Source organism: Vipera ursinii (genome assembly GCF_947247035.1).
Source record: "Vipera ursinii genome assembly, chromosome: 1".
NCBI classification, from domain to species: domain Eukaryota; kingdom Metazoa; phylum Chordata; class Lepidosauria; order Squamata; family Viperidae; genus Vipera; species Vipera ursinii.
This window is the reverse complement of record NC_139512.1, coordinates 185,442,094-185,461,145: the sequence shown is the minus strand read 5'-3', so window position 1 is coordinate 185,461,145 and position 19,052 is coordinate 185,442,094. Positions and strand designations below refer to the sequence as shown.

Here is a 19,052-nt window from a genome sequence, read left to right as displayed (position 1 = left end):
TTAAGTAACACCAGCTGCCTGCAATTAGTGCAGGTTCAGTCCCACCAGGCTCAAGGTTGACTCAGCCTTCCATCCTTCTGAGGTACGTAAAATGAGGACCCAGATTGTTGGGGGCAATAAGCTGACTTTGCAATAATGCCGCTTGGGGGTGGGGAGCGAAAGCCCTAATAAGCAGGCATATACATAGAATGAAAGCTATTGCTAAGCACATTGATTTGTGCTTCTTAGATTGTAAGCCACCCTGAGTCTTTGGAGAAGGGCGGGATATAAATGGGATTTTAAAAAAAAAGGTATTAAAAACTTGATGACCAAAAAAGGGGGGGGGGGGAAATGATGAAGTACAGGTAGTCCTCGACTTACAACAGTTGGCTTAGTGACTGTTTGAAGTTACAATGGCACTGAAAAAAGTGCCCTCCAAGCCACAGCCGAGCAAGACAACTGCCTGCCCACCCTGCGGCACTCTTTATCCTGTCCAAAATTTTCATTGTTGTGAGCATTTCTGTTGAGGATTGGTAGCCAGGGTTGGGTGTTTGGTTTTTATTCCCCCTGTCTGCTGGGTGGTTGCAGCAGGTTTGGTCACTTCACATGACCCTGGGACACTGTGACCGTCATAAAAATGAATCAGTTGCCAAGCATCTGAATGTAAATCACAAGACCCTGGAGATGCTGCAAATTCCAGCTGATCAACACTTCTTCTGGGCTCAGAAGCGCCAGGATCAGCGCCAAGCTCCAGCTGGAGCCTGGCGCTGATCCTGGCGCTTCCACTAAGCCCTCACAGCCCCAAAGAAGTGCTGATCCTGGCGCTTCCACTGAGCCCTAATAGCCCTGCAGCTCCAGCCGTCTCTCGCTCAGGTTTCTGCGGTGCTGCCACTGGTTCAGCTCATTCCTCTCCCCCGCTGCCACTTTTCTAGGATGGTCGCATACCACCTGCCAGGTGCCAAGGTACCACAGGTGATACCCGTACCACTGGTTGAAAAGCCTTGTTCTATATAATACCCTATGAATCCCACAGTTACAGCATCCTTGGCATGTGGCCATCCAAGTGACTGTTTAAACACTTCCAGTGAAAGAGTCCATTATCTTACTGTTAAGCAGCTTTTGGAGACATTATTTCTGATGCCATTAAAATTTATTTTCGTGTATCTTAAACTTACTGTTTTGTCTTCTGGAACAACACTGGACAAATCTATCCCATCTTCTATATCACAGCCCTGTTGATAGTTGAAGACAGCTATTCCCACAGTCTTGTCCAAACTAAACATATGTAATGTCTCCAACTGTCCCTCATAATTTTTTTCTTGCAAATTTCTTATATCACTTTAGATGCTTCCCTGTGGACATGCTTAGTTACTCTATGTCTGTAGGAACTGAGCAGGTTGAGTCCAAGGGTAGAGTTAAATGGATCATCAGTTTGGAGTCGCTACATTAGTACAAGAGAATTATCTAGTGCCAATTTGGCTTGACCATTAGTAGATCAGATTCTTTATATGTAATAAACTTTTAGTGCTTTGAACTCAACTCCTCTTCCGGGTTATTTATGCCTGACAATGTCCTCCCTAAAATTTGTGCCACAATTGGATGCAATATTCTAGCTACAGGTAGTCCTCGACTTAACAACATTTAATGACCATTCGAAGTTATAACAGCATTGAAAAAGTAATTTATGACTATTTTTCACATTTACGACAGTTGTGACGTCCCCATGGTTATGTGATCCAAATTCAGACACTTGGCAACTGACTCATATTTATGACCGTTGCAGTGTCCCAGGGTCATGTGATCACCTTTTGCAATCTTCTGACAAGCAAAGTCAATGGGGAAGCCAGATTCAATTAATAACTGTGTTACTAATTTAATAACTGCACTGATTCACTTAACAATTGCGGCAAGAAAGATAATAAAATGGGTCAAAACTATTTAACCAAAGTCTTGCTTAGCAACAGAAATTTTGGGTTTAGTTGTGGTCGTAAGTTGAGGACTACCAATACACAACAGAACAAGGATTTATCGGAATCCTGACATTAGATTTTTGTGATAAAGCCTAAGATTGGATTGGCTTTGTTTGCTGCTCTATCACATTGTTAGCTCCTCTCAAAATACCTAGATTCATTTCACACTTATGCTTTTCAGTATTGTCCCTATACTGATGCTTTTGTGAAGGAATTTCTAGATGACCTTGGAACACAGGGTTAAAAATTAGGACCACTGCAACAGAGATATCTGAGCCTGGGAGAGGGTGGAATGTGAGAAACTGCCTTAGAATAACCCCGCTAAGTGTAAATTGAACTGGATAATTATTTAATCTGGTTTTCAAAATTCTTTACATATTAAAAAAAAGTAATGAAGATATTTTTAGAGATCAAAGATTATCTGCTCTTTTTCAGTCATCTGTGACTTCTCAAAGATCATAGTGATCATCAGTTCTGATACAACTTTTGCAAGCTTCTTCCTGGATATAGCTGTTCTCATCCTGAAGATTTAAACTTGTTCCTTGAAGGCAGATGCTCCTTAACTAACTCACTAACTTGTTGAGCCTTTCCCTCCCTGTGTTAATTGTTCTGTTTAGGTCCATTTGGGAATGAAACTGGAAAAAATGGGAAGTGAAATGCTCTGCCCATCACCTGCTATCATCTTATTATCTTCTTCAAGCAGCAGCCCTATCCTTTTTTATTGCCTTTTACTGTACTATTTTTTCTGGAATTTCAACATTTTTACGAAAAATTACGATCATTGCAATTAATCTTCATAATTACTTCCCAATCTATCTGTTTTGAAATTAAAATGTAGTAAAATTAGTGCCACTCCAACTTACCTGTGACATCTAATGGACGTTTTTTAAGAGCTGTAGGTAAAGGACTATCTTTTCGTCTTAATAAAGGACTGCTGCGCCTTTCAGCAACCTTCTGCTTTAGTCTAGATCGCAGTTTGAGATTGGGTTCAGATGCTGAAATTGACAAAGGTGAAATTAAATTTATTTCATGAAAATAGAATTTCCAGTAATTTCCATTGCCAGAAAATATATCCATCTAAGAAAATAAACTGTTCTAAGAACAATATAACAGAAATAATACTTAATAAATATGATTAATAGTATATTAACTTAACGTATAAGTAAAGGATAGCTGATCCAGAACAAGCACAAAAGCAAATAAAACCTATGTCTCTAGCATAATTTAAATGCAATGATAATTAAAAATAATATTTGTTCATTCATGCTATATTTTTAAATCCATCTCCATAATATTTAGTTTATTCAAAAGTTAAATACAAAACATCAAAATATTAAAAAAAGAAAAAGAAAAAACAAGTCTTAGAAAAAAAATGACTAACACATATACACATAACATCCTCCCTAGTTGAATGCTGATTAATATAATACAATGTTAATTTCTCACCCCTTGCAAATCAAGTCAAGAGTTTTAAACTACTAAATCTACTTACAAATCCCCAGCCTGTCATCTATAAACTATAAGGTAAAGGTTCCCCCGCACATGTGTGCTAGTCATTTCTGACTTTAGGGGCTGGTGCTCATCTCTGTTTCAAAGCCGAAGAGCCAGCGCTTGTCCGAGGACGACTCTGTGGTCATGTGGTCATCACTAGACGCCAAACGCACATGGAACGCTGTTACCTTCCCAACGTAGTGGTCCCTATTTTTCTACTTGCATTTTTACGTGCTTTCGAACTGCTAGGTGGGCAGAAGCTGGGACGAGTAACAGGTGCTCACTCTGTTATGCGGCACTCGGGATTTGACCCGCCAAACTGCCGATCTTCTGATCGACAAGCTCAGCATATTAATAACCAAATAGTTAATAAGAAAAATAATAGAAATATTGTATAGAAGCATAAAAGCAGTAAAGATTATTATTAATAATAAAAGACAAGATTGAAATTCCAAAATTCTCTGTTAACAAACTGTTATTATAATCAACTTGTAGAAAATTTATCACTGCTTCAATCATCCCAAAATGAACCCTAATTGGTCCCGGATCAAAGGTCCATGTTTGTTTCTTAATGCCATCTCTTATTAGTTGCTGAATGATTAAATACATTAAGACCAATCTCCAAAACCAATCTATCTTCCCCACCCAAAAAAGCTAAATGAGATTGTTCCTCAATTAAATATTATAAGTTCATTCCCACTTTCCTTCAAACCTCTTTTAAAAAGAGCCATTTACCCTTTATCCACACAGAGGGTTGCCTACCAATCTATAAAAGCACAAGATTAAGCTTCAGGAAGATGTATGAAAACGCCCTGTTATTTCTGGATCCATGTTTCTTTCCAGCCAATTTACTGCCACAGAATCTCACTCTTGGCTTTGAGTATCTTTTGCAGTCTGTGTTGTTTGTATTGCTTCTGAGTGTACAATTCTTGCCAATGAATTCTTTTTGTGGATCTAAAGTAGTTAGGGTCAGTTTCTTCAGAATATTTTCCACTATTTTTATGAGTTCATCAAACCTTTCTGGAAAAAAATCAGCTGGAGATTGCATGATGCTAAGCAGTCTCTCTCCCCCCCAAGTGTCAGCTTCCTCCTTCTCTTTGTAATACAATATCTTGTTGCTTGATGTAGTAGATAAGCAGAAGTAGAACAGGGAACAAATCAAAGGAACTATTTTGATCCAAAACCATTTTTAAGTCTTCCCTGGAGTGAATATTCAACCAATATTCAACAGATTTCCTGTAGTGAATATTCAAAAAAATATATTCCAAATATAAACACTTTCACCATCCAAAGACATGTGCTATGCTTCCATATGAGAAAGCAGAAGCTGGTGTAAACAATCAAATAAATCAAAGAGAAAACAGAAATAACAGACAGAGTCCAGTTGGGGATTGAAATAAGTCAGCATTCAGCCAACCAATTAACATTTAAAGATAAAGAACAAAACCAAAAGTTAAAAAAGTGAAGTTAAAAGTCCCAGGCATGCTTGCAAAAATGTTCTGCCAGTAGGAAGATATGTAAAAAAACAACAGACTATCGACTTTCTAGCTGGTCCCACGAGGAACTGCAATCTTCAAGATTGCCTCTCCCAGGTGAGTCCAGAGCCCTCCAAAAGTTATCTTGGCTCATTCCTAAGCGCCCCCATTCAAATCCAGCAGGCAGGGCTGCCAAACAACCAGCCCCGCAGTCAACACAGTAGATTGTGGGTAAGAGAAGAAAAAAGCCCTTACCCTTCAGCAACTCTAAACCTAATCATTTTGGGGAGGAGCTTAAATCCACTATATCAAAAAGACTTTGGTTGGGTTGTAACACATTAAAATTATAATTATTTCATAGGAATGAATCAAACTATAAAAAACAACAAATCAACACTCTCCGAAGATAAAGTAAAACTTAGATAGTGATGAAGGTTCAAATTAAATTATTTCAGTCTGCCAAGGTACTGCCTGATATAATCTGAGGTTGCTATATAGGGCAGGACTTTTCAACCAATGGTACCACCTGTGGTACATTGGCACCTGGCAGGTGCTATGCGACCATCCTAGAAAAGTGGTAGTGGGTGAGGGGAATGAGCTGAACTGGTAGCAGCACCGCACAAGCCTGAGTGAGAGATGGCTGGGGCTGCAGGGCTGTCAGGGCTCAGAGGAAGTGCCAGGATCAGTGCTTCTTCAGGGCTGTCAGGGCTCAGCAGAAGCACCAGGATCAGCACCAGGCTCCAGCTGGAGCTCGGCGCTGATCCCGGTACTTCTGCTGAGCCCAGAAGAAGCGACGATCAGCTGGAATGTTGCAGGATCCCAGGGTCTTGTGATTTACATTCAGATGCTTGGCAACTGATTCATATTTATGATGGTCAAAGTGTCCCAGTTTCATGTGAAGTGACAAAAACATGCTGCAACCACCCAGCAGAGGGGGGAAAATAAAAATCAAACACTTCCCCTACCCCACCCCCACTGCCAAACCTCAACAGAAATGCTCATAACAATCAAAACCTTGAACAGGAGAAAGAGAGCCGCCATTTTAACTTCAGTCACCAAGCGAACTGTTGTAAGTTGAGGACTACCTATACTTCATCACTTTTTTCCTCTTTTTTTGGTCAGGTTTTTGACACCTTGCTAGGCGACTGGTGGTACTCAGATGTTGCCATATCCTAAAAGTGGTACAATGGGTGAAAAGGTTGAAAAGCCCTGATATAGCGCACAATAGGTAGTTGTTGTGATTCAGTGTCAGCCTGTGGGTTCGGCATTTGAATCGGACAATTCTGAGGAGGAGGAGGAGGAGGAGGAGGAGGAGGAGGAGGAGGAGGAGGAGGAGGAGGAGGAGGAGATTGGAGAGCCTGCAAAGGACAGTTCCGAAGCATCGCAGAGCTCTCAGCCAGGCCCCTCCTGTCTGGTTCCTCCTCAGACCCAGCTGTGTGACACTGACAGCTTGGACAAAGACGACCCACAGCTGGCCTTGTTCAAGGACGCCCGAAGCAGGAGGCAGACAAGCAGGAGTAAACAGAGGAAGGCAATGGGGCACCTCGGGAGGAGGCAAAGAGAAGCCACGCCTTGAAACTGTTTAAAAGGGGAATGTGTGGTAGGTGCTGGTTGCTGAAGGCAACCGTTTGAACAGCTTCTGATTTAGTTGTGGTTCGTATTTGTTTTGCTCTGTTTGCTTTGTTTTGGATCTGTTTTGTGAAAATAAATTTGGCAGGCTTACTTCCAGCCTATTGACTTTTGAAAAGGGGTTGTCCCTGACATTTCTGCAGGGCCGGTAGTAGGCTGGAACAGAACAGTTTGCCTTCAGCCTCCCACCACTTATTATTATTATTATTATGGAGCAGCTATGTGCTGAGAATGCCCAGCTCACCCAGCAACTCGCTTTGTTGGCAGCTCAGGTGGCTCAATTGCAAGCTCAGGTCCATGCCACACCCCCACCATCACCCCCACCCAGGAGAAAATGCCAAGTTGCGATGCCGGATAAATTTAATGGCAATCCAGAACTGTTTCCTGCTTTCCTGGGACAATGCCAGCTCTTTATCAGCGTGAGAGTAACTGATTTCCCCACTGACCGGGATAAGTTGGGGTTTGTGTTAAGCCTTCTTTCTGGTGATGCAGCTCGTTGGGACACACCTCTGCTGGCTCAACCTAGTCCATTGTTGGACAACTTTGTAGGGGTTTGTGATCATATGTGTCTGATGTATGTGGACCCTATAAAGACGCACTACTCGATGCTTGAAAGCTCTGAAACAGGGATATATCAGCGATTTTTGGCTGCTTAGCCAGGATTCCGCCTAGAATGAGGCTGCGCTTGTGGATGCCTTCCAGGATGGATTGTCGGAGGAGATGTTGGATGAGCTGGCCCGTGTTGATATTCCCTCCGACCTCAATGGGCTGATCCATCTCTGCCTGCAGATCGACACTCGGTTGCAGCAGTGAAGGAGTCGCCGGGCCACCCCAAAGACCCCTGCAGCCCCTGTTGTGCGTGAGACCCCAGTTCAAAGGGAGGAGCTAATGGAGCTGGGTGCTGCCAGGTCTTGTCTATCGGTGACTGAAATGAACAGACGACGATCGGGTGTGTGTGTTTTTACTGTGGGGACCCTGGGCATTTGGCTGCTTTTTGCCCAAAGAAGCGACAACAGGCATCAGTGAACAAGTCTGCCCCGAGAAAATCTACTTTTCTGTCGGGAAACGCGCCGAGCCCGATCTAGACGGTGTGTTAGGTCGGGCGTCCCACAACACTGAGCGACGTCTTTCCGATGCTGCCTGTGGACCTCCACGGCATCTGATATTGGAGGCACGTCTGATCCTTCCTGGCAAGCCAAAGGGGATTCCAGTCCATGACTTAATTGACTCTGGAGCCACCACAAATTTTATGGACTCAGCATTTGTGGCCAAATGGGCTGTTCCCCAGTGCCCGGTGGAACTGCCCATGTTAGTGGAGACTATCAATGGTCGATTGCTCCTGTCTGGGCCAATTAAGGCCGCCACGCAACCATTATGTATGGCCATCAGTTCCCATGTGGAGGCCATCCAGTTCTATATCACCTCAGATCTGCATTTCCCCGTGGTCTTGGGACTGGTGTGGCTCCGGGCGCATGACCCACAGATCTATTGGTCACAGAACGTGGTCACCTTCCCAAGCTTGCAATGCGTGGACCACACCTGCCATATCTGTGCCAGTCAGGTGGAGGGTTCCCCAGGGGTTTTCTTGCCTCACGAACTGTCTGACTTTGCTGATGTGTTCAGTGAGACAGAGGTGGATCAGTTACCCCCGCACAGGCCCTATGACTGCCCCATTGATTTAGTCCCTGATGCGCCTCTCCCAGTGGGGCGTTTGTACTCCATGTTGGACCCCGAGTTGGCTGCATTGCGGGACTTTCTGGAGAAGAATTTGGCTCGAGGTTTCATCCAGCCCTCATCCTCGCCAAGTGTCTGCACCCGTGCTCTTCATTAAGAAGTCCAGCGAACTGCGGCTTTGCTGCGATTATAGGAAACTCAATGCCATCACGGTGCGCAATCGTTACCCGCTGCCCCTCATCCCCGAACTCTTGGACCGACTCCAGGAGGCTAAGATCTCTACAAAACTGGACCTGCGTGGAGCTTACAACCTTGTCAGGGTTCGGCCGGGTGATGAGTGAAAGATGGCATTTGGTACTTGTTTGGCCTCACCAACACCCCCGCCGTGTTTCAGCATTTCATGAACGATATTTTCTGGGATTTGTTAGATCAGTTTGTTGTGATCTACTTGTATGACATCCTGATCTACTCCCCATCGCGAGAGGTGCACCATCAGCATCTCCGTCAGGTCCTGCAGTGACTCCGAGAACATCGGCTGTTTGCCAAATTGGAGAAATACCAGTTCTACCGGGTGACCATCGATTTCCTGGGTCACCGTCTCTGCATTTCTCCTGAGGGCATTGCCATGGAGCCGAGTAAGGTTGAGTCTTTGCAGAGTTGGCAACCCCCATGTCGTGTGAAGGATGTTCAGTGACTTCTTGGGTTCACCAACTATTATCGAGCTTTCATCCCTGACAGCCCCACTCACCCGGCTCCTGCAGAAGAAGACTTGGTTTCAGTGGAACGCTCCAGAACAATGGGCTTTCCAGACATTGAAGGAAGCCTTCATGAAGGAGCCCATCTTGAAGCATCCTGACCCGCAACGGCTGTTTGTTGTGGAGACGGACACCTCTGACATTGCCATTGGGGCAGTGTTACGCCAGGCAACAACGCCCAGCGGTACCCTCTTCCCTTGTGCGTACCATTCACAAAAACTGAACCCTTCAGAACGCAATTATACAATCTGGGAGAAGGAGCTGCTGGCCATCAAAGTGGCGTTCGAGGCCTGGAGGCATCATCTGGAGGGAGCGCGGCATCAAATCGAGATCTGGACGGACCATAAGAATTTGAAAGGCTGCAGACCGCTCAGAATTTGAACCAACGCCAGATCCAGGGGCCCAGTTTACAGCCCGTTTCTGGCAGGAGTTGATGATGCATGCGTTGGATATCAAGATTTGCCTCTCATCCACGCATCATCCTCAAACTGACGGGGAAACCGAGAAGGTCATCGGTATTCTGGAACAATATCTGCGCTGCTACATCAATCTGCAGCAAAACAATTGGGTGGACTATCTGGCCATAGCTGAGTTTGCATTCAACAATTCACAGCACACCTCCACACAGATGACACCATTCTTGGCCAATGTGGGATATGACGCCCAGTTTTTCCCCCTTTCTCCAGTGGACTCACCGGAGCCGGCAGCGTACAACTACATGGCAGAGTTACAGGTGATCCATCGATTGGTGCGATGTCAGTTAGAGAAGGCCAAGGCCGATTACAAAAGGTTTGCTCATCGGTCAAGGCGGGATACGCCTCCACAATCGGTGGGAGATTGGGTCTGGTTATCCACCAGGAACCTACCGCCAAAATGGCCAGTGAGAAAGTTAGATCACCGATATTTAGGACCGTTCCCAATCAAGGCTGTCATCAATCTGGTCACCTATCGCTTAACTCTGCCATATTCCCTGCACGTGCATCGTCTTTCATTGGTCTCTGTTGGTCCCCGAGCAACCGGCCTGTCCGCTCCTCTGAGTGGAACCTCCCCCATCAGGACATTGTGATGGAGACAGCACCCCCAAGTACGAGGTCACCAGCATCAAGGACTCCCATTGGCTGAAAGGTCGGTTCCAGTACCTGATTGAATGGAAACGCTACGGACCAAAGGAGTTCACCTGGGAGGATGCAACCACTGTTCATGCTCCTGCTTTGGTGTTTGCTTTTCATGAACAATTCCCATCCCGACCGCAACCAGATCAGCAGACCCGGGGGAAGGGCCCTGCAGTACGGGATAGTGTTGTGATTCAGTGTCAGCCTGTGGGTTCGGCAGTTGAATCGGACAACTCTGAGGAGGAGGAGGAGACTGGAGAGCCTGTAGAGGACAGTTCTGAGGCATCGCAGAGCTCTCAGCCAGGCCCCTCCCATCTGGTTCCAGCTGTGTGAGCCTGACAGCTCGGACGAAGACGACCCACAGCTGGCCTTGTTCAAGGACGCCCGAAGCAGGAGGCAGACAAGCAGGAGTAAACAAAGGAAGGCAATGGGGCACCTCGGGAGGAGGCAGAGAAGCCACACCTTGAAACTGTTTAAAAGGGGAATGTGTGGTAGGCGCTGGTTGCTGAAGGCAACCGTTTGAACAGTTTCTGATTTAGTCGTGGTTCATATTTGTTTTGCTCTGTTTGCTCTGTTTTGGATCTGTTTTGTGTAAATAAATTTGGCAGGCTTACTTCCAGCCTATTGACTTTTGAAAAGGGGTTGTCCCTGACATTTCTGCAGGGCCAGTAGTAGGCTGGAACAGAACAGTAGTCCTTGACTTATGACAACTGAGCCCAAAATTTCTGTTAAGTGAGACATTTGTTAAGTGATTTTGCCCCATTTTATGACCTTTCTTGCCACAGTTGTTAGGTGAATCACTGCAGTTATTTAGTAACATGGTTGTTAAGTGAATCTGGTTTCTGCATTGACTTTGCTTGTTACAACATCACAAAAGGTGATCACATGACCTCAGGACACTGCAACCATCATACATATGAGCCAGCTGACAAGCGTCTGAATTTTGATCACATGACTATGGTGGTGCTGCAACAATTTTAAGTGTGAAAAATGGTCATAACGTACTTTTTTCAGTGCTGTCATAACTTCAAACGGTTACAAAATGAACTGTTTTAAGTCAAGGACTACCTGTACCAGCAGTTTGAAATGGGCTGAGAAATCATATTGGTAGTCTGTGAACTAAAAATAATCTTGTCATCCCACTATATTTCAGTTGAACTCCAAATACTGCCCCAGGTAGATTAAAGTAATTAATTAAGTAGTTACAGTAATAAAGGTCGGTGAAGATCAAGTAATGAGTTACTAGTTGCAGAATATCTTCATGGTAATCAAAGATGATCAAATGGTTCCGTTATGCCCCCTATATAGTTTATGTAATTGCCACAAGTCCAGGTGGAGCCTTAAGTCCCTTCAGGGAGGAGTATGACCACATCAAAAATATCTACAGGACCAGTGACCCTGGATGATTGCCAAAATGCCTAAACTCAGTCTTGGAGGGATTTACATCTGAATTAATTTTGCCTGACAACCTCCAAACATTGATTCAAACTTGACACATCACTGACTTAGCATGGGATGACAATCTATAGCTGATCTATATACTGTTTTTAAAGCATTCCATGCTTTGGAACTACCTGTTTCAGAACAGAATGAATGCCATTCATATGGACAACTGACCAATAAAATAAACTTTATTTGGGGGTTTAGTTAGTAATTAGCTCATATGCAGCTAATTACTGCAACCAGGCACTAATAAAATATTTCTGCATACAAGAGGTCACCAACCTTTTCATGCTGGTGGCCTGGAGGGAAAGGGAGCAGCTGGGAAATTTGCATGTGCATGCACACGCATGCAACAACTGGGCCACAGCTGCTAGCCCCCGCGTGCAGGCACAAACAGGCCATGCAACCTGCATGTGTGTTGTGGCCCTGTTTGTGCAGGTGTGCACACTCTAGCTGCCACTGCTAGCCCCGCATATATGGGCAAATGGATCCACAGGCACTAGCGCAAGTGGGGGTAATTGCATACTGGCCAGCCTGTCCCGCAGCCCGGTGACCAGTAGGCCACAGCACAGTAGTGGCCCAGTAGCCCATAGTTTGGGGACCCCTGGATTAGACCATTAGTATTTTTTACATAAAATGACTCCAAATAAACTGACCTAGACATATTATGTACAGCATTTAATACCAAAAGGTTGAAGTGAAATATCTTAACACCACCTCTTGGAAAAAGCAATCTAAATGTGACTGGAATTTTTAGAAAGATGTATTACTATAAGTAAGTTGCCAAAAGGGAAGCTAGGCTGAGTCTTAAAAGAGGACCAGTAAAATCAAGAGTGTCTCCTTCTTAGAAAAGTTAATCCCACTGTTCTAGTGAAAAAAACAGGCTTGAACTGCAACTGAACTGCATCTACAAAATGATTTCCTATGGCACTGATCAGCTCCCTATCCCAATCACAAGGAAAGTAAATGGGGAAGCTGGAAGGATTTCAATGGAGGGGAGGGGAGGGGAGGGGAGGGGAGGGACAAAGAGGAGGGGGGAGGAAGATTTCCAATTCTTACTGCCTGCTTCTCAGGAGTAAACTCAGAGGGAAGTCAACAGGAAATCAGAAGACCCTTCCACTGATTTCTTTGCCCACCCATGGTCATTCTGTTTCTCTGTTTAGATACTAAAATGTATCTAAAATGATAACCCAACAGATCACAGGTTGTTTAACTATTTAAAATAAAAGGTTTATATGTGAACTATAAAAATAAGATTTACCTGTTTTTCTGAGTGGAAAATCATCTTTGGAATCATACATTCCTAATACAGGGTGATTGTAAGCACCTGACATTCCACTCAGTGGTGGAGAGCTCTGATCAAGAGAACTATGTTGTGTTTTCCTAAAAAAATAAAGTGTTATTACACAGGTTAAGAATAATATCTCCACTGTTTACACTGATGCTTCCAAATCACATTTCTCTTGTTTTCTATTCTGCTACAAGACCCAACACATTAATACAATTAATATGTCTCCAATCTGTACAGATTGTTAGGAACATATTTTACAACTGACAATGAACATTGTTTAATGTAATTAACTGAAACTTTCAGCATTTTATAGCTAACATTTTATAGCATTTTAGAACTAACACTTATTCAGTTATTATTTTATTTTAACATGTTTCTAACTTGTAGACTAATGTATTTCTCTCTCCTTCAAACTATATAATTACGTGTGTAAATACTAGTATTTATAGGACTTTTTAGATTTCCTATAGTTTTCAAGGCAGCATTCAGGGTTTTGGCTTTGATACTGGATATTAGCTTTGATCTTTAAAGCCTGAAGCAGCTTATGTCTGTATTTCTGTTTCTGTATCTATTTGCTTTTTTGACACCTCAAGGGGAATGCAACCAAGTGATACAATAAAAGCATTAAAATATATAAATTACAATGTAAATGTCAAAACACAGTAATATCTTGAATTTTTTTCAACTTCCAGTGAAAATCATGGTAACATGACATCCTGCTGGCATTGGGATTGCTTTACAAAGAGAATCACAGCTGGGTGTTGGATCTAGACTCGCGAAATCTCTCTGGAGGAAGGAGAGACTTTGGACATAATACATGTGAGAAGTCAAGGATTTGGTTTATTTGATCAAGGTTAAAATATATAAAATATATAAACTATATATGGTTTCCCTTACTGGACCTTTCCTGACAAAGAACAAATGCTAGAGAATTTTGATTTTGGTTTTTAGTCAAGAGATGAGTTATGGAATAAAGAGAGTTTGTTATATTTAGAGATGGTAATAAGCTGTTAAAATTGTTTCTACCTACTGGGATGAAAGGGGAAGTTATCCTTTTTTCTATTTTTTTTACACTTACCTTTTTTGTAATTTTATTTTTGCATTTTTGTAGTCTGTATTACAAATACTTTTATTTTTCCTATTTGTAATTCTTCATAAAATTATTTGAGAAAAACACATAGCCACCTCTCATAAGACAATTCCACCTTATGCTCATCAATCCAAAGTGACATGCAATGTTGAAACAGTGGCACCATTCATTTCAGGTATCCACCCTTCATTTCAGTCTAAATGTTCTTTAAATTATATTAATAATTTCCTAAATATCAACATTCAACATGCAAAGCTTGTATTTGGAGAAACCCTAAAGAAATTGCCCATCTTCATATACTATCCTACCACAACTCATGTAGCAGATAGTCTCTGTCTTGGATGGGCAGATTCTTTAAGTTACCAGATCCATAAACCATGAAAGAATTTAAAGGTAGTAAACATAATAATCAGCACCTTAAATTGTACTAGAAAGCAGTGCTTGGGATACTGTAGTTATATGACTATATGTGGTAGTTTTTACGAGCAGCGTATAAGCAGCTGCATTTTACATCAGCTGTTGTTTGTGGGTGGTCTTCAAGGGCAGCCCAAACATAAACCGACAAGAGCACAAATGATTGTGACTCATGCTTCCAACATTTTGTTATTTCTTTCAATATAGCAATAGCAATAGCACTTCCGGCGGAAGATGGCCGCTTGCTTGTAGCTTTTTTTTTTTTTGGTCTGCTACGGATTCTCCAGTTTTATACTTTTATACTCAGAAGAAACTTCCCTCGGAAAGGGGGAGATCTGGAAATCAATACACTTGCTCTCCCAGATAGCTGGGCACTTTCAGAGTGCTTCTTGAAGAAGTAGTAATTGGGTGAGTCTCTGGCTGGGGTCGGGGCAACCAGGAAGCAAGTTCACTGTGGAAGAACCAGCCATTTAAAACAGACAACAACATGTGTCACCACTTCTTAGACACTAGCTTTTTGCATTTTTATCTTTCATGTTAAAAGAGGCTTCCTCTGGCTGCAGCCTGCTTTTTCTTTTTTGTTGAAACAACGTAATTTCTGAAGGTACATGACTGTAAGATAGCGAGGAGGTGAGGAGTTGGTGTATTCGGGCCAAAATAAAGAACCTGGAAATTACTGTGGAAACTAGTTTTGACACTTTTGGATTTAAATTTTCTAGAGGATTTTATATCTTTAATTGACTCTGCTGATTTTTTTAAAAAAAACAAGGATTGCCTAAGTAGTGTTTTGATCTTGCTGTGAGGAGGGGGAGAAACAGTTCCGCTTTTACTTGCTTTTGATTTGACTATTTGGGTGGGCTGTTAAACAAAGAGAAAGAGACTAAGTTCTTTTTGCAGCTTATAATACAATGGTGTTGTTTGGCCACGAGAAGGAGTCAAAAGACTGCCAATCCTTTTTGATTCTCCAGTAGTATCATTTAACTCATTGGATTTTATGTTATAAACCTACAAATCTAAACTCTTAACTTTAAAAAAGGGAGCAGCTGGGAAATTTGTGTACGCATGCACATGCATGCATATGGAAATGGCCACACGCACCCACATGATGCTAGCGGCCTCATTTGCGTAGACATGCAGATGCTAGCAGCCACTGCTACCCCCGCACGCATGTGCAAATGGGCTGCACAACCCACATAGTGGTAGCGGCCCATTTGTGCATGTGTACTGGTGCTATCCGCCGCTGCTAGTACACACGCATGCATAAATAGGCTTTGAAACCCATGTGCGCTAGTGGTCCCCATTTGCACATGTGTGCAGGGGCTATCCACCATGCTAGCCCCTGCGTGTATGCGGAAATGGGCTATGCAACCCACTCATGTGCTAGAGGCCCCATTTGTGTAGGTGCGCAGGTGCTAATGGGTCTATGCTAGCGCATACATGCACAAATGGGTCTGCAGGCGTTAGCCAGTCTGGTGACCAGTAGGCTACAGCCTGATAAAGGGCTGTGGCCCATAGGTTTGTGACCCCTGTCTTAGTTCACTTTGTAAGAACAATGAGAGATCGTGTTCTGGATTGCCACCTCAAGAATGAAAAACCTGGATATAATTGTTCTGAAGGAAATTCCTGTTAAAAAAGGAAAGCCTATTCTTTCCTTACTGATATTCTGAAGAAGAGAAAAATTCCCTTCCACTGGAATAAACCTGAAGGAGTGATACTCACTTATCAAGAGCAAAGATTCAGACTGAATTTCATAGAAAAAAGCCAAGGATTTCTTGATCAGACCCTTGATTTGGACCCAGCTGAAGAAATGGACACTGACAAGAAATCAGAGTCAACCTCAAAAAGTTGACACCGAAGAAGATGCGGTTAAGAAAGAAAGAAACGTCAGTTTTTTTTAAAGATAGAAATTAAGTCTATTACATGGAATATTACTGGGGCAAATATTAGCTGAAGAAACTTAATGTTGATATAACTTGCCTTCAAAAAACACAAATGAAGAAACAAAATAAGAAATAAATAAACAATTAGAGAAGGAATCTCAGAACCCAGTTATTTTGGGAGGGAAGTGATTTCTTTATTCTATGTTCCTGTGGGTTCTGCCATACTCCTGGGGCGAGGGGGGAAAGCTATAGGCACTACAATATATCCTCTCTGCTTTTCTCCACTTTCCTCTATCTGCTTGCTCTTTGATCTATTTCCCTTGCTGTCAGCCTGGGGTGAGAATGGAATGTACCTCTGGCCATCTGCTTGAAGTCAGCAACCCAGCAGCAGCTGCTACCCTGGGGGAGGAACGACAGACAACAAGCTGGGGAAGGAAGAGCTTTGGCAGGATTCCCAGCCGGAGGCAAAACCCAAGCAGCTAGGAGAGCTGATCTGGATGTCAGATTGGGCCCAGCCCAGAGGAGACTCCAGAAGCCTCGAGACTGCCATACCATCCTCAAAAGCTTCAAAAGCAGACTGGGGGAGAGCCACCACGTCAGCCACTGAGGACTCGGGTGAGTGGGAATGCCTGTCTGCAGCTCATAGCCAGACAGTGGGAAGAGCAGAGAGGCTAGAGCAGAGAAGCAGAAATGAACTCCTGCTGAGAGAAGACTCCAGCCCCTCCTTTGTAGATCAGACAGCCTTCCAGTCCCTGAAATCCCCTGCCTCCAGCCCCACAGAGAGAGAGAATCCCAGTCTGAGGCCCCTGCAGCATTGGGGAGTTTGGCAGACCCTGCAGGTGGATAGATAGTAACCTTGCCACAGTTAATAGAGGCCTTGCAACAGCTTGGGGTAGTGCAGAACCAGGAGATCAGCAGCTGGTGGAAGGATGACCACAGCAAGGAGGCTGGTTGCAGCCTCTGAACATGCAGCCCCTGGGCATGCAGAGGCAGCCAGGATGCCACCAGCAGCAATTGGGGGGGGGGGGGAGAAGGGGAGTGCAACAGTCACAGTGGGGGCACCAGCAGCCAGTGATTGCTCCACCTTTCAGAGCAACCTTCGATGGGGACCCAGAGAAGCTGATTTTTTTCCTCAACCAAGTGCGCTCTCCTTTGAACCGTTGGGCCTATCTCTACCCGGACCCAGGCGCTATTTCCACCATTGGATGTGAAGTTCCGGGGTGAGTCACAACGCCTAGGATTCTTCCTAACCCAAGTCCTCAGCTACATGGAAGAATATGGTCAAGACATCCCAACTGACAAGGCCCAGATCCGCATCGTGCAGGCTCCAGAATTTCAACCAGTTCATGTTCCTCCTTAGACAACAGTTTGAGGATCTGTTGGCGGATTGGAAGGCCTGCGAAAAAATCAAGACCGTGAAGCATGACAGACGGCCAATGGCTGAGTACACCCAGGAGTTTCAGGCCATTGCCAGCAAGTTGAATTGGCCCGAAGACATCCTGCTCAGCCATTTCAAGGACGGCCTGAATTACGACCTCTACGATGCCTGTCTTCCCCGGGGAGATCAACACCGGCTACATAATTAGTACATCCTGGTAGAGGAAGCCAAGATCGACCTGCTCAAGAGACATCACAGAGGGAAGCCATGGAGCTGATCACCATCCGAGCCATCACACGAGCCATCGAAGTCACAACCTACTACCAAGAAGACCACCAGTGGCTTCAAATGTGGGAAAGAGGGACATCGCGCCACAGAATGCCAATCGAAGAATCCCCAAGATTCCAACTCATCAGATGACAACTCTGAGGACAAGCCCCTGGTGGATGTCTTATATTTTTAAGGAGGGCAGGATGTCAGAACCCATACTGTATATTTCTTGCTTGCCTATATTTCCTATGTTTCCCTGACCCGGATTCCATTCTCTTCTCTCCCTGGATTCTGCCATACTCCTGGAGGGGAGGGAGAGTGCTTGTGGGTTTATTGCCTTGACTTCCACTATTGCTACAATGTAACACTTACTTTCCAGTGTTATTTCTCTCTGAACTTTCTTCTCCCTAAACTGTCAGCTAGAAGAGGGGGGAGGAAGAAAGGAATGTAACCTCAGGCAACTGGCTTATCTCTGCACTCTCAGGAGAAGGTGCGAAGCGCTGCCTAAACATTGCAGTTACAACCAGAGCTGGCCTAATGTTATCTCCCCTTTTCCACGATGGACTTAACACCTGGGGATTGGCCAAACTGAACCGACTGGACAAACTTTGGGGTGAGGTTTGCTTGGGGACACTTTAACCTATCGATTCACACGGGAAAACCTCAGATCCTGTCTCTTATGCCTACTATCAGCTTCTCCTAATAAAAGTTCCTTTTGGAAGAATCTGCTTCCATGAGTTCTGCTTTCTTGGGATGAGGTTTTGAAGTGGACCCTGACAGTCAATGTGATTTGTGTCCAGCTTAGAGGGAGAGGCATCCGAATGGCTAAACAATTTATATAATGAACAAGCCCCCGAATTGGAAGACCCCCACCTCTTCCTCCTAAGACTGAGAGGAAGATTTGAGGACCCGTCCATTGTCCTCAAAGCAGAAGAACAAATCCATAAGATAAAACAAGCTGGCAGACCTGCTCTGGAGTATGTAAGAGAGTTTCACAAGATAGTTGGTCACATAGAGAGGTGGCCTGAACAATCTCTAGTCCACCACTTCAAAGAAGGGTTAGACAATTACCTCTCTCAGGCCTGCATCTATTGAGCAGTCCTGATCAGCTGTAAGAATGGTACCAGACGGCGGTAAGACTAGACGTTCAGCTCGCCAGCTATAAGAAACCTCACCCACATGAAGCCAAGCTGAGGCCAGA

The 19,052-nt window shown here is 44.0% G+C and overlaps 1 protein-coding gene across 4 annotated transcripts in view; it reads right to left on the bottom strand.

Moving 5' to 3' along the window:
* The window catches only part of HDAC4 (histone deacetylase 4), a 371,455-nt gene that overhangs the window by 227,206 nt on the left and 125,197 nt on the right, over positions 1 to 19,052 (bottom strand). For all 4 annotated transcript variants that reach the window (XM_083350735.1, XM_083350737.1, XM_083350736.1 and 1 more), the window contains 2 exons: positions 12,790 to 12,911; positions 2,813 to 2,944 (listed from right to left, as the gene is read on the bottom strand). In XM_083350735.1, coding sequence (XP_083206861.1) covers positions 2,813 to 2,944; positions 12,790 to 12,911 — 254 coding nt within the window. The remainder of the gene's footprint in view (positions 1 to 2,812; positions 2,945 to 12,789; positions 12,912 to 19,052) is intronic.